The 16,185-nt window shown below is 41.5% G+C and overlaps 1 protein-coding gene across 1 annotated transcript; it reads left to right on the top strand.

Annotated features, from left to right (window-relative positions):
- The first annotated feature begins 4,822 nt into the window (after nt 1-4,822).
- LOC106000308 (cone-rod homeobox protein-like) lies at nt 4,823-5,992 on the top strand. Its single transcript, XM_013035550.1, has one exon. The coding sequence runs from the start codon at nt 4,899-4,901 to the stop codon at nt 5,487-5,489; it is 591 nt and encodes a 196-aa protein (XP_012891004.1). The 5' UTR covers nt 4,823-4,898; the 3' UTR covers nt 5,490-5,992.
- The last annotated feature ends 10,193 nt before the right edge of the window (nt 5,993-16,185 follow it).

Raw genomic sequence — 16,185 nt, 5'->3', positions numbered from 1 at the left:
CCTCATGCGTGCAAGGCAAGCGCTCTACCACTGAGCCACCTTCCCAGCCCTTAATTTCGTTTTTGTATCAGCCCTGGGCCTTGAACTCAGGGGCTAGATGCTGTCCCTGAGCTTTTTTTTTTTTCCTCAAAGCTAGTGAGAGCCACAACTCCACCTGCTGATTTTTGATGGTTAATTGGTCTTTCATGCTCAGCACCATTGGCTCCCACCTGTAATCCTAACTACTCAGGAGGCTGAGATCTGAGGCTCACGCGTGGTTCAAAGCTACCCCAGGCAGGAAACTCCATGAGACTTATCTCCAATATACTACTCAGAAAAGTTGCAAGTGGCACTGTGGATCATCAAGTGGTAGAGCGTTCATCTGAGCAAAAGAAACTCAGGGACAATGCCCAGGCCCAGAATTCTAGCCCCAGGACTGGCAGAAAAAGAAGTCTCTTAGGCTTTCCTGGCAGAGCTGGCTTTGAACTGTGATCCTCAGATCTCAGCCTCTGGAGTAGCTAGGATTATAGGTGTGAGCCACCAGTACCTGTCTACATACTGATACCAAAGCTTGAACTCAGAGCCTTCAGCTCTTGTTTAGCTTTTTCTATCACAACTGATACTCTACTAGTTGAGCCACACTTCCGGTCCAGTGTTTGCTGTTTAATTGGAAATGATGTCTCTTGGAATTTTCTGCCCAGTTTGCCTTCAAATGGATCCTTCAGTTCTCAGTCTCCTGAATAGCTAGGATTGCATACATAAGCCACTGGCATCAAGCCATTTTTGTGTGTATGTGCCAGTCTTGTGGCTTGAACTCAGGGCCTAGGTGCTGTCTTTTTCTTTTTTCTGAAGAATAGTGCTACAGCACCACTTCTGGCTTTTTTAGTACTTTATTAGAGATAGATCTCATGGACTTTCCTACCCAGCTGGCTTTAAACTGTGATCCTCAAATCTCAACCTCCAGAATAGCTAGGATTGCAGATGTGAGCCATGGGTGCCTGGCTATTTTAGTTTTTGAGACATGGTCTCATTTTATAGCCTTAGGCTGGCCTGGAACTTGCTCTGTAGCTTAGCCTGGCTGTAAGTCCCTTATCAGATATAAGATTTGCATACAATTTTTCTCATTCTGTATATTTTTCATCTTTTAATTATATATATATATATATATATATATATATATATATATATTTCAGTATGTTCCTATAGTTTGTGATTTTTTTTTGGCCTGTCCTGGGGCTTGAATTCAGGGCCTGGATACTGTCCCTGAACTTCTTTTGCTCAAGGCTGTCGCTCTACCACTTGAGCCACAGCTCTACTTCTGGCTTCTTCTGAGTAGTTTATTTATTTATTATCATTTTTTGTCAGTCATGGCGCTTGAACTCTGGCCCTGGGCGCTATCCTGAGCTCTTCAGCTCAAGGCGAGTGCTCTACCACTTGAGCCATAGTGCCACTTCCGGCCTTTTCTGTTTATGTGGTACTTAGGAATTGAACCCAGGGCTTCACACACACTAGGCAAGCACTCTACCACTAAGCCACATTCCAAGCCCCCTGAGTAGTTTGATTGGAAATAAGAATCTCATAGCCTTTCCTGCCTGGGCTGGCTTGAAACCATGGTCCTCAGATCTCAGCCTACTGAGTAGCTAGGATTACAGGCGTGAACTACTGGCACCCAACTTAGTTTGTTATGTTTAAAATAATTTTATTGTTACTATTAATATGGTGTACAGAGGAGCTACCGTTTCATAAGTCAGGTAATTTGTGTTTTTTATTGTAAATTATTCCTAAATTGACACAGAGAGGCCTTTTCGATGTCAGTAGCTTGATGGCTTTTCTCCTACCTATGCCTCCCAGTTGAGATTACAGATCAATACAAGCATTCCCAGATTGTTGGTTCAGATAGATTTCACTTGGTTTTTGCTCTGGCTAGCCTTAACTTCTGTCCTGCCAATTTCTACCTCCCAAGTAGCTGAGATCACAAGTATGGACCTGCACTTGTCTTTTAGTAAACATTATTTACATTTCTTTTAGATATATGCCTAGGAGTGGAAAAGCTGGTAGGCTATTCAATAGGCTATTGAATGTATTCAGCATTAATAGATAATACCGGTTTTCAAAGTTTATGTTATTTCATACTTCTAAGAAGCAATCTGCAAGTTTCAGTTACTCCACATACTTTCTAGCTCCTGCTTTTTTTTGTCAGTTGTGGGGCTTGAACTCTGGGTCTGGTCACTGTTCTTCAGCTCTTCTGCTCAAGGCTAGTGCTCTACACTTGAGCCACAGCACAACTTCTGGCTTTTTAGTGGTTTATTGGAGATAAGAGTCTCAGAGACTTTCCTGCCTGGGCTGGCTTTGAACAGTGATCCTCAGATCTCAGCCTCCTGAGAAGCTAGGACTACAGGCATGAGCCACTGGCATCAGGTTTGCTTTTTTTTTTTTGTCAGTTGTGGGGCTTGAACTCTGGGCCTGGGCACTGTCCCTGAGCTCTTCAGCTCAAGGCTAGCACTCTACCACTTAAGCCACAGCGCCACTTCTGATATTCTGGTGGTTTATTGGAGATAGAGTCTCAAGAACTCCTGAGAGTGTGAGCCACCAGCACCCATCTTTTTTTTTTTTTTTTTTTGGGTCCGGACGTGGGGCCTGAACTCTGGGCCTGGGCACTGTCCCTCAGCTCTGAGCCATCTTCCCAGCCCATCTTTTTTTTTTTTAAAGCCATTTCTGACGTGTATGAAGGATTAGCTTGTTTAATTTGGATTTTCTTTTGAGGACAGTTGAGGGTCTTCATTTGCTTATTTACTTTCAAGGTCATGTTTGTAAAGTGTATCCTTGTTCTCTCTGTTCTTTTTACTTCATTTATTAATTAGCATATATAAGTTGTACAGTGTGGAATTTCATTATATTTCCATACATGTTTTGTTGCTCTCACTGATTTCTAGAAACTCATCATATTAATCATTTTTTTAGATACCCATAGTACAGTTACTTTTAACACTATTAGGATTTTCCTTCTTAATTTTATCTGCTGATGAATAGAAACATTTCATTTTGATGATATAAGGGCTTGAACTCTCAGTTCAAGTGGTTATTTGCTAGGCACACATTTTGCCATTGCCCCAACTCCAGAAGTCCTTAATTTTAATGTAATGTAGTCTAATCTTAAGAACGTTTTTAATTGTTTTATTTTTATACTTGCAATTAATCTATTTTGACAGTGTTCACCTTCATCCTCATTATCCCAGCTCCCTCTCACTAGTTCCCCCCTACAGAGGCTATTTCTTTTTCTTTGACCCCCGTATTCCCCTAGTGATCAATAGCTTTCATTGAATTTTGCTATTTTCATATATACTTGAAATGTATTAAAATTATTCACCTTCTATTTTTTACCTTTTTCCCTTCTAAGTACTCCACTAGTTTGATTCATGTTCTTGATTTATACATATAAATTACATATATGGATATATACATAGTACATGTCCATGAATATATGTATTTTGTTGGGCCAGATCTGGGGCTTGAATTCAGGGCCCAGGTACTGTACCTGAGCTTTTTTGTGCTCAAGGTTAGCACTCTACCACTAGAGCCACAGTTCCTCTTCTGGCTTCTTGGTGGTTAAGTGGAGATAAGAGTCTTATAGACTTTCCTGCCTGGGCTTGCTTTGAACCATGATCCTCAGATCTCAGCCTTTTGGGTTGCAGGATTACAGGCATGAGTCATCAGCTCCTAGCTTATATGTCTTTTGGATCAAGTTTCCACATATGTTTTGGTATATGTATCCATGCATACCTATAATGAAATTATTATTGAATATCAGCAGTTTAACATAATTCACCTCTATGGTACTTTTGTGTTAACTTCCATGGTTGTACTTAATTTACTTATTAAAGTTTGAATATATAATACATATTTTTCCGCCCATGGGGCTTGAACTCTGGGCCTAGGTGCTGTCCCTCAGCCCTTCAGTTCAAGGCTAGTGCTCTGCCACTTAAGCCACAGCGCCACTTCTGTTTTTTCTGGTGGTTTATTGGAGATAGGAGTCTCATGGACTTTCTTGCCCTGGCTGGCTTTGACCATGATCCTCAGATCTCAGCCTCCTAAGTAGCTAGGATTACAGGTGTGAGCCACGGACACCCAGCTATAATACAATTATTAACCATAGTGTTCCTGCACATTAGTTCTTTAGACTTATCTCAGTAGCAAAATCTTTAAATGACCTGATTTAAAAATGAACAAAGGGGTTTGATTACAGAAACTAATAAAGTATTCTCTAAATTAAAAAAAAATGAACAAAGTACCTAAATAGATCTTTTTCCTAAGAACATATGAAAAGGGTCAGTAGGAGGTATATGTGAAGTTGCTCGGCATCAGTATTCATTTGAGAAATGTGTATCAAAACTTAAGTGATAGATCATATTATAAAGATGGCTATTATAAAAAGACAATAGTGCACATAAGGGTGTGGAGAAAAAGGAATTCTTGTATCTGTGGATGGGAATATAATTTGCTATAGCCATTATGTAGTGTGGTGATAACAAATTAAATGGAACTACTTATATGATCCACCAATTCCTCTTCTGGGTATATTTGCAAAGGAAATGGATCAGTAACTTGAAGAGATCAACAGATAAGTCAACAGGCGGATAAATAATGGGATGTGTGTATGTATGTATACATGTTAGTTAAATGGTGTATTATTCAGCCTGAAAAAAGTTATTTGCAATAGCTTAAGTTAACATTATGCTCCTCCAGAACATTGTGCTAAATGAAATATCCTAGAGTATTTAAATTTAACTTAGTAATTATTTTATTTACTCTAAATGCCCAATTATCTTTCTTTACTCCAATACAGTTATAGACAATTGCAAGAGTCATTTTTCAGACTGCTTCCTGAGAGTGTCAAGGACCAGAGCAGAGCAGGAGGCAGGATGCAAGAGCCTAATGACTTTGTGAACTTCCCAAAGTCCCTGGGTCCCTATGCCAAGATCTACAAAAGGGATCAGCATCGTGAGCTGGAAAATTATTTCAAGATGGACGGGTACCCTGACTATAAGGCTCGGGTAACCCTGGCTTCCAGGCTCAATCTGAAGGAGCACGATGTGCGGGTGTGGTTCCGAGTGCGCAGGGCCACAAATGCTAAGTCAGAGAACCAGCGACAAAAGCAGGGGAGAAAGTTGGGGTGGTTCACCCATACTAGTGTTGGATTGAATGCCTCCACACCCAACAACTCAAATAGTGATGGCTTGGGAATGGGCAATCTCCTCCAACCCAACCCTTGTTGGGCCTTGCCCAAAGGGGAGCCCAGCTTCTCCTTCTGTGACCAGAAGTATAATAACCAAAAGCGCCTCTCAGATGTTTCATTCAAACCCTTGTCTTATCAACCCAATGTCTTATCAGACACAGCATCATCCCTGAGTTCCACTGAGCTCCTCTCAACCATGCAGGCCTTCCAGAGACTGAAAGTCTCTGTATCAACATCTGAGTCTCAAAGGGGAGATGGGCATTGTGGACGTGGGTGAATTGGGCCCAAAACCTTTCTGAATTTTTGCCACATCTGTCTGCAGGTCCCTTGAGCTCAGATCCCAGTGGATACTCTCCCTCAGGAATATACTATGCCCTGCCCCCTTTTTGCTATTTTCAGTGCTAGGAGTGTCCTAATGTCCTCAGGTTGCACAAGAACATTTCTTAGGTTTTTTTTTTTCTTTTGCCTTGTTAAGGATGGAACCCAGGAAGCCCTTTCACTTGGCAAGCAAGTAGTCTACCAGTGAGCTTCACCCTCAGCACATTTGGGAACATTTCTGTGGGTTTCTAGTATAGGAATGGGCTGCACTAGTGTGCTTTTTCTTCAGTGAGTACTGTTCATGAGAAATTCTTTCCATTCTCAGCAATACTGTGAATTGTTTGAAGTTTGTGGTCTGTTCTGTGCCTTTTGTGGTTTTAATATTTCTTTGATAGGCAGGTTGGACATTCTTACATGTTATTTGGCTATTAGAAGTCCTCATGTTTTTTTTTTAAAAATCAAATTTCCACACTTATATAAAATTCTATTCTGACAAATGTGCCTCTTGTTTTTCTTATTTCTATTTATTAGTAGCATCTTGTGATGGTGTGTGTGTACGTGTGTGCTTGCATGCCTGGCCTGGGGCTTGAACTAAGGGCCTGTGTGGTGTCCCAGGGCTCTCTTGCTGAAGGCCACAGCTCTACTTTTTTTTTTGTTTTTGCTTTTTGTTTCTTCGCTGATTAAGTGGAGATAAAGAGTTTCATGAACTTTCCTGCCTGGGCTGGCTCAAACCATGTTTCTGCCTGGAAGTGTTTTTAAGTCCTTCTCAAATTGCTTGTTAGGGACCTGTTTTTCATTCTATCAACTGAAGACTGATGTAACGTACAATAAAGTTATTGCTAAAAGTTGGTGGGGAAAACTGCTTTTCTTCTATTCACTTTATATTCTGAGATACAAACATTAGAACGTTGAATTATAAATACTTTAAAAATTGTTTCTTTTGTTCTGACAGAAGAATGAAATCAAGCCAATAAGCATTTGAAATTAGTTCCAGTTCTTTTGTAGATATTTTCTCCTAATATGGCTCCTGTTATTGCAAATAAAAGTCTGGTTCCACTATAATCTCTTGTTTTAAATAACATTATTTCTGCTTGGAAGTGTTTTTACATTATCTTGTAGTCCTTTAAATTCAGGGCCAAATCAAAGTTAAAATTGTTTGGGTTCCTCTGAGAGTCAAGGATTTGGGGAATTTCAGTGGGAAGATGAGTGAGTTAGGTCTAATAGTATTAGATAACCCAGGGCCTGTATCTGTCATTCTTATGACAATTGTTGGTGAATTAGTTTTGGTGAGTCCTTGAAATATTTGGAGACGTATAGGGAAGTGACTGAAGTCTGAAGAAATTCTTGGTTTTATAAAAGTTGGAAATGTAACAATAAAACCTGTTGATGAACAGGGAATTGGGGGCTCAGAGGAAGAGAAAGCAAGAAAATGTTATTTTGTGTAGCACATAATACATTTGAAGTACCATAGTAAAGCCCTTTGGTACAACTAATATACACAAAATATGAATGATAAAAGGTAAAGCAGACTCAGAAGGGGGGGAGCAAGGGAAGGCTAAAAGGATGAGACTGAATAATGGTCCCCATAGTTTATTTGAATTTATATAAATGGAACAATGAAACCAGTTGGGGTTGTGTTTTTGTTCTCTTTTCACCAGTCCTAGGGCTTGAACTCAGGGCCTGGACAATGTCCTTGAACAACTTTTGCTCAAGGCTAGCACTCTACCACTTTGCCACAGTGCCACTTTCAGCTTTTTCTGTTTATGCTGTACTGAGGAATCAAAACCAGGGCTTCATGCATGTTAGGCAAGCACTCTACCACTAAGCCACATTCCCAGCCCATGATGGAGTTGTTTTAAGGGAAAATAGGATGAAGGAGAATGGTGGATGAGGTTAATTGGGATACATTATTTACATATGTAGGAATGTCAACAAATCTCCTTTGTACAACTAACATATGCTAATACAAAAAGAGTTGGAGGCCGGGCACCGGTGGCTCACCGTGACTCACGCATGTAATCCTAGCTACTCAGGAGGATCTGAGGATCTCGGTTCAAAGCCAGCCTGGGCAGGAAAGACTGTGAGACTCCTATCTCCAATAAACCACTAGAAAACTGGAAGTGGCACTGTAGCTCCAGTGGTAGAGTGCTCGCCTTGAGCTGAAGAGTGCAGGGAGAGCGCTCAAGTCCAGAGATCAAGCTCTCCACAACCGAAAAAAAAAAAAAAAAAAAGCTCACCTTGAGCTGAAGAGTACAGGGACAAGTCCAGAGATCAAGCTCTCCACAACCGACAAAAAAAAAAAAAAAAAGCTCACCTTGAGCTGAAGAGTACAGGGACAAGTCCAGAGATCAAGCCCCAGGACCGACTAAAAAAAAAAAAAAGATTTATTGATTAGGGTGCTAAGAAACTTGGGATCACTGAGAATTATAAGTCTTTGGAAGCTATAGGTGACTTATTGAAGCCATAGGTTGGAATGGTGAACATTACTGCAATATATTTGGTATGTGGTGGAGTGGAATGTTTGTGACTGGTCGGGGGATCTGTATATGGACTGTTAGTTATGGAGCCTTGTAAAAAACTCAGTATTTGACTCCTAGAGCAGATTAATGGTAATATTTTGTTGAGGGTTCATTGTTTACGTTGGTGATTATTTGAAGAACCTATAGAAATAAGCACCATTTTTGACAATTTTGTTAAACAGTCTGACTAATGATATAGAAGCTTGTGTTGACATGCTGCTCACTTTCAGGACCCAAATAGAAATGGCAAAAGATTAAGCTTAAGTTTTCCTCTTTGACAAAAGAAGAGTGAGCTGTATGAGTTGCTTAGAATGCACACTGAATTATGTAACTGTACATTGACATTGTCATCCCTCAGCCAGAGCACTTTGTAGGCAGCAGGGAACAAAAATGTTTATTTTAACTATCAAGTATACAGTACCATGTGATTGAGAAAAAGCACAGGCATACCTGGGTTTGAGTCCCTTCTTCCCTCAATCTGAGATCTTTGAGTGGTTTTTATGAATAGTTCTATTTGGTGGATGGGATGATTGGAAATTGAGGTATCTGGTAAAATACACTTTGCATTTTGTAATAATAGCAACATTTAATACCAGTCATGTTCCAGGAGCTAGATAGGTCTAAGTGCTTCATGTACATCATTTCATTTAACTCTTAAGAGATTAGGTATTTTCATCTTGCTAGAAGGTGAAGAAACACCGCCTAGAATGACTTGCTCAGATCTCAGCTACATCCAGAAATCAGCCCCTATTCATTTTACACCAAATGGTGTGTTGCTTTCACTGCATCCATGCTAATACTTGGTGTTAGTTTTACTGGCCTTTTCCATAGCATCCAGCAAATAAGCTTCACTTTGGTGTTCCCAGAACGTGTTTGAAGGTGACCAGGAAGTGGCAAACCATATGTACACTGTCTTTCCAGCTTTCTGAGCTTCTTGGTAAGAGTTGGGGGCAGGTGGAGTTGGAGCACACACAGCTCAACTGCACCAGCCTCCCTGGTTGAGTCTTCAGATGCCAGCCCACCTTTAAGCTTCTAAGAAGGGACTGAAACATAAGAAGAAAAGCACATGACTGGGGCTGAGGCCCAGTGTATACCTGCCAGAAAATGGGAGCTCTTCCCAGTCGTCCCTGTACATATCTGCAGAGGGACATGGAGGTTCATGTGGGGAAGGAAAAAGCTCCAGGGACAGACATTCATTTGGTGAAGAGACATTCTAACCTGCCCCCAGGGCCTCAAGGCAGATGAGTGATTGGAAGCTGTAGATTTGGGCCTTGTTGCTCCAGAGATATATTGTAATCTCCTCCTTATGAGTTAACGCCACATGACTGAACTCAGAACACCCAGAGTCCTGTAGGTCTGGGTGGATAAGGCAAGGTCACTGATGGAGGAGAGGGAGATATGAAGAGGGCCCAGCCTTGTGGCTTAAGGAAGCTGAGCATAGCTACGGGCCATGGAGATACAACCCCTGACCCCAGCACAGCCCTGTCCTCTCCGTGGGTTCTTCACAGATGTTTATCTGATGACTACCTAAGTCCCTTTTCTTCCTCTTCTCTGGTGAGTTGCTGATTTCTCCCCTATCCTACTTAAGGTGCAGAAATCCTTTTGCTTAAAACATAGAGACTGGCAGAGTGGAAGAGTGACTAAAGATCAGGAGGGCTAGACTCTCCTTCCTCCATTCAAACATGAACAGAATAGCTTGAGTGGGTATGTGACTAGCCTAGGTTATCAGGTTGGCAGCAATGGTGCGGGCCTGAAGACTGATCCCTTGACTGGGTACTGCTGTCTCACAACAAAACAGCAGAGCACCAAGTTTTCCTACCACAAGAGAGCCAGACCCTGCTCACAGCTCCTTCCTTTCAAACCATCCACTGGATGCTGTCACTTGGGAGAAGGTCATGCTGCCACAGGAGCTTAGAGTCCTGTGGTCATTAGGTAAATATTAAATTTTAAAATAGTTATTTTGGGGGCTGGGAAGGTGGCTCAGTGGTAGAGCGCTTGCCTTGCATGCATGAGGCCCTGGGTTCGACTCCTTAGCACCACATAAAAAAAAAGAAAAAAGCCGGAAGTGGCGCTGTAGCTCAAGTGGTAGAGCGCTAGCCTTGAGCTGAAGAGCTGAGGGACAGCACCCAGGCCCAGAGTTCAGGCCCCACGACTGAAACCCCCCCCCCCGAAAAAAAGTAATAAAATAATTATTTTGATTTTTGTCATTAAATGTTTTCATAAAGTCTTAGGAAACACAGGTTAGCAAATAGAGAATAGAAAATTACTTGTAACTCCAGCAATACCTAAAGCTAATCATTAACATTGAGTATATTTCCTTTTAGTCCTTTTTTTCTTTGTGTGTGTGTGTGTGTACTTGTGGGGCTGTGGGTATGCATATGTACCATATACACATAAAGCTAAGGTTAAAAAATTGAATCATATTATTTGGTTGCCTTTTTGTGTGGTGCTGTCAATTAAACTTGGGCCCTTACACATATTAAGCAAACACTGCACCACTGAGCTGCTCCCTCAGTAGGTTAGTGTTACTGAGTTAAACTCAAGGCCACAAGTTCTACTCACCACTTGAACCATGTTTTCAGCCCTAGTTCTCTCTTTTTCTTTTGTGCCAGTCCTGGGGTGTTAACTCAGGGCTTGGACACTGTCCCTGAGCTTACAAGAGCAAAAGCTCAAGTTTAGTACTCTACCACTTGAGCCACAGCTCCATTTCTGGGTTTTGGTGGTGAATTGGAGATAAGAGTCTCACAGGCTTTCCTGCTTGGGCTGGCTTTGAACCTCAATCCTCAGATCTTAGCCTCCTTAGTAGCTAAGATTATGGGTATGAGCCACCCTCACCTGGCTTTGTTATCTCCTTTTCAACTCAGTAGTTTAGCATAATGTTCTAGATAAGTCAATATTTTTCTTCATACATTTATCATGTCAGCTAGTCTTCTATTTGTGAAATGTTTTTTTAATTGGTAATTATATATATTTATACAATATTTTGAGATACTACATTATACAATGAGTAAACCAAGTTAATATAGCCATCACTTCGCATACTTAGCCTTTTTGTGGTCTGAACATTTAAAATTGACTCTCAGCAATTTTGAAATCAAGGGACCCATTCCAAAGCCTTCAGATTCTTGACATGTCAGATAGTACCAAACTTTATATATAGTCAAATGCCTCTTACAGATAATTCAGTTGAGAACAGACTGCATAGACCATAGGGATCTTCTAAGATTATGTTGCCTAGTGATGTAGATGTCTTTGGGGAAGCACACATTATGATGTTTATGCAGTGGTACAATTGTCTAAGGGCACATGTCTCACAGTGTGTCTCTATTATTAACATAACTATAGTTATATCTTTACCTGTACATGCATATCTATGCTGTTTTGTTTTACTTTTGAGATAGTATTACTTTGTATCACAAGCTGGCCTGGACATAGCACAGGCTGATCTCAAACTCTACAACCTTCAGCCTCCTGAGTAGTACAATCAGAGGTGTGCCATCACTCCTGGTTTATGATAGTTATAGATTAGATACAGTGAGTTAGTGAGAGGTTAACAGTGAGAGGTTAATAACAGAACTGATAATATAATAGAGCAATTCTTTTTAAAAAATTAAAGGTTGGGCACTGGTGGTTGACACCTGTAATCTTAGCTACTCAGGTAGCTCAGATTTGAGGCTCATGATTCAAAACAAGCCCAGGCAAGAAAGTTTGAGACTCTTATCTCCAATTAACCACTAAAACCTGCTAGTGGAGCTGTGATTCAAGTAATAGAGCACAAAAGCTCAGGGACAGTGCCTACGCCTGAGTTTAAGCTCTAAGACCAGCACATACACACACATACCACCACCAACAACAACAAAACAACTGGATAGGGAGCAGCCCATGGAAATGGAGAAAGCCTCTGAAAGAAAGGGAGGACTAGTGGTGGAGGCAGGGAACAGCCAGAGGTAGCAGCTAAAACAGAAACAGGATGACACTCAGTCTACCAGCTTGACAGAGTTAAATGCAGCAAAATGTCCTGGCACACATATTACACAGAACAGGTTTATTTTCAACAGGAACCTGGGGCCTGATGCAAGCTGGTCCTTCAAGGCTCAAGGCTCCAGAAACCTGCCTGGGGTGAATGGAATCTAATCATCATATGCCCAGACTGGTCTAACCAGTCTGTCCCTATTTCAGGATGTTGAATTCCAAGCACAGCTTATATTGTTCTTGACAACTATAAATGAGACTGGAAAAGAAAGCTGAGTCAGTGCAAGGCCACCCAAAGACCTAGCATGCAAAATACCAATGCATCTGCAGCCAAAGGGGAACCTGCAAGCATCTGGTTAGCTGCCTCCGGTTAAGGGCAACTTGAGACAGCCCCTCCGTTCATTTTCTTACTAGGCTTCAAACTGTAGTGGAAGCCTCTCTGCTAGCCTAGGGTGAGGTGGAAGGGCAGGGTAATAACTGCACAATCTGTAAGAACAGTGTAGAAGCCACACACTGATGCCTCTTGCCTATAATATTCAGAAGGCTGAAATCTGACAATTACAGATCAAAGCCAACCTGGGCAGGAAAGTCCAGGACACTCTTACCTCCAATTAAGCACCCAAAAAAAAAGCCAGAAGGAGAACTGTGGCTCAAGTGATAGAGCACTAGACTTGAACAACAACAACAAGAAAGCTGAGGGACAGCACTCACACCATGAGTTAAGGCCCAGGATTAGACATGTACACAAAAAAAGAATAGAGAGGAGCTGGGAACGTGGCTCGGTGGTAGAGCACTTGCCTTGCATGCATGAGGCCCTGGGTTCGATTTCTCAGCACTATATAAGCAGAAAAAGCCAGAAGTGACGCTGTGGTTCAAGTGGCAGAATGCTAGCCTTGAGCTGAAGAGCTGAGGGACAGCGCCCAGGCCCAGAGTTCAGGCACCACGACCAACAGAAAGAGAGTGGGGGAGGGAGGGAGAAAGAAGAAAGAAAGAAAGAAAGAAAGAAAGAAAGAAAGAAGGAAGGAAGGAAGGAAGGAGAGAAAGAGAGAAAAGAAAGAGAAAGAAAAGAGAGAAAGAGATGAAGGAAAGAAAGAATAGAGAATGTGCTGGGAGCACTAGTGAGTAGAAGTGTCCTGAGGCAAGAGGCCTGAAATCTCCAGCCAACTCCAAGGTGAGCCATAACGACTTGTCCAGGAATCAAAGACAGAATGAACAGTAGATAGTCAGTCTTCACAGCCCAGTATACCTCCAGGGGTAAGGTGCAGAGTGTGCTGGGATTGAGAAGGCTCAGAAAGAAGACATTGCTGTGTGATTGACTGAGAGCAGTGAGAAGCTGGGTTTTGGGGGCTTATGTGGGAGTAGGGATCCAATGCCATTTTCTGAGGTAGAAACTGCCCAGACAAATGAAACTTTTCCAAATGTAGCAAATGAGGCTACAATCTGAGTATCAGTGCTATAAATCCCTCTTCTACTACCCAATATCTGCCTTCCTACCTATGATGAGTGTCAAATTTTCTATCTTGGTAAGTGAAAAGATCAAAAAAGGTGTGCATGGCAGTATACCTTGCCAATATTTCTCTTGTGTCTGCCAGTGCTTATATTGTGTCACCTGTTATGTGGACATATTCTCTGTAGTTGTGACTTTCAGGGAAGGAGGGAGAGGTGAAGGTCTTTCCTCCACCAGCTCAGGATATTCAGTCAACATGAAGGCAGCAGCAATTGTTAAAATATTTAACAGAGTCTGGCATCTGTGGCTGATGCATGTAACCCTAGCTACTCAGGAGGCTGAGATCTGAAGATCGTGGTTCAAAGCCAGCCCAAGCAGGAAAGTCTGTAAGACTCCTTTCTCCAATTAATCACACTTTTAAAAAAGTATTTTTATTCACTTTAAAAAGGAGGTGCCAAGATAATGAGTACATTTCTTATCAAGCATTGCAGCCTCCTCCTTTGTTTACCCTTCACATCCCTTCCCAGCCTCCCCCCACCCCCCCATCCTCCCCCCCCACCAAAGTTATAAAGTTTGTTTTCGACATGACAACTTGTACTTCTCATTGTTGCAATGGGTCCATCTGTATCCTTATTTAAATGACTTGTTTTTCCCCTTCCCCTCAACAAATTATACCGACATCAAATACAGTGAAAGCAGGGGTTATACTGTGGGGGAGGGACATACAAAGCAACCCCTCTGTACAGTATGTTCACAATAAAAAAATGTAGAATGAAAATTGACAATAAAGTATATTTATTTATTTACTGTAAAAAAATTTTAAAAAAATAAAAAGGAGGTGCCATTCACCAAAGCAGTATATGAATTCAGTGCATCTTGATCACTGTCACACCTTTCAACATTCTCACCCACCCACTCCCAACCCTGCCTTTTCCTTACACATCTTTTTTTTTAAAGTCCATCATGGAGCTTGAACTCTGAGCCTAGGTGCTGTGCCTCAGCTCTTTAGCTCAAGCTGAGCACTCTACCACTTGAGCCAAAGCACCACTTCCAGCTTTTTCTGTTTATGTGGTGCTGAGGAATTGAACCCAGGGTTTCATGCATGCGAGGCAAGCATTCTAACACTGAGCCACCTTTCCAGCCCTCCCTTACGCATCTTAATTGTAGGTTATGTATTTCATTTTTTGCCTTTGATTCAGATTATATCCAACCCATTTCTAGTTAAAGTTCAAAACTAGAGACACATAAAGTCACCAAAAATTCCAACACAAAGCTGAGATGTGTTCAGCTATCAAAAGACTAGGACCAGTGTATCTATGAAGTAAGGATGTACTTATGAAAAGATGATTGGGTAATATGTGATCTGGTAAATTTTCATAAGGACAACAAAAGTCAGGAGAACTTCATGATTGCAAGGTGCAGCTGCAGTCTAACAGGACTGAAGTTATGGAGTATAGGGCTGGCAGTAAGTATAATCACATTTTTTTAAAAGCTGGAAATGGTACTGTGGTAGAGTGCTAGCCTTGAGCAAAGGAGCCCAGGGACAGAGCACAGGCCCAGAATTCAAGCCCCAAGATCAGCTAAAATAAATAAATAAATAAATTTATTTAACAGTACAGTTAATGTTACTCAAAATTAAAAAGGTAAAAGAATTTAACACTGACATTAAACTACACTAATATAGCTGGGCCCTGGTGGCTTATGCCTATTATCCTAGCTACTCAGAAGGCTGGGGTCTGAGGATTGTGGTTCAAACCAGACTGGGTAGAAAAGTCTGTGAGACTCTTTATCTCCAATTAACCAGAAAAAAAAGCTGGAGGTAGGGCTGTGGCTCAAGTAGTAGAGCACTAGCCTTGAGCGAAAAAAGCCAAGAGAGAATATAAGACCCCGAGTTTAAGTCCTAGTACTAGCACATGTGCAGGTGTGTGTAGCCAGATGCCTGTGGCTTGCACCTGTAATCCTTAGTACTCAGGTGGCTAAGATATGAGGATCACAGTTCAAAGCCAGCCCAGACAGGAAGGTCCATCAAACTCTTATTTCCAATTAATCACAAAAAAGAAGCCAGAAGTGTGACTGTTTCTCAAGCGATAGAGTGCTAGCCTTGAACACAAAAGCTCAGTGACAGCATGCAGTGTCAGCTGAGTTCAAGCCCCAGAGTGCATACCATTACTTATTAGCTTTGTAACTTAGCCTAAACTACCTCAGATGTGCTCAGAACACTTAGTCTACAGTTAGGAAAAGACATCTACAAGCCTTATTTTATAATAAAGTGTTGAATTTCTCATGTAACTTATTGAATATTGGACTGGAAGTGAAAACAAGACTAGTTATATGGGTATTGCGTTTGTACCATTGAAAGTTTGAATAATCCTAAAGCATAAGTTGAGGGTTTTCCCTATATAGTTTCTCCAGTTGTTCTAGTAATGTCACTTATATGTCCCAACCCCATTTCAGGATCCAATGCAGGTTCATGTGTTGCTTTTTTTTTTTTTTTTTGTCCATTGTGGAGCTTGAACTCTGAGCCTGGGCGTTATCCCTCAGCTCTTCAGTTCAAGGCTAGCACTTTACCACTTGAGCCACAGAGCCACTTCTGGTTTTCTGGTGGTTTATTGGAGCTAAGGGTCTCATGGACTTTCCTGCCCAGGATGGCTTTGAACTATGATCCTCAGATCTCAGCCTCATGAGTAACACCTTGATTTTTGTGTGTTTTTTTTTTT

This window comes from Dipodomys ordii, unplaced genomic scaffold, assembly GCF_000151885.1.
Source record: "Dipodomys ordii isolate 6190 unplaced genomic scaffold, Dord_2.0 Scaffold215, whole genome shotgun sequence".
Classification (NCBI taxonomy): domain Eukaryota; kingdom Metazoa; phylum Chordata; class Mammalia; order Rodentia; family Heteromyidae; genus Dipodomys; species Dipodomys ordii.
Note: the sequence above shows the minus strand (reverse complement) of the source record. Positions and strands in the feature narration are given on the sequence as shown.

Coding starts and splice junctions, on each gene's coding strand:
- LOC106000308 (XM_013035550.1), top strand. CDS start 4,899: ATGCAAGAGCCTAATGACTTTGTGAACTTCCCAAAGTCCCTGGGTCCC.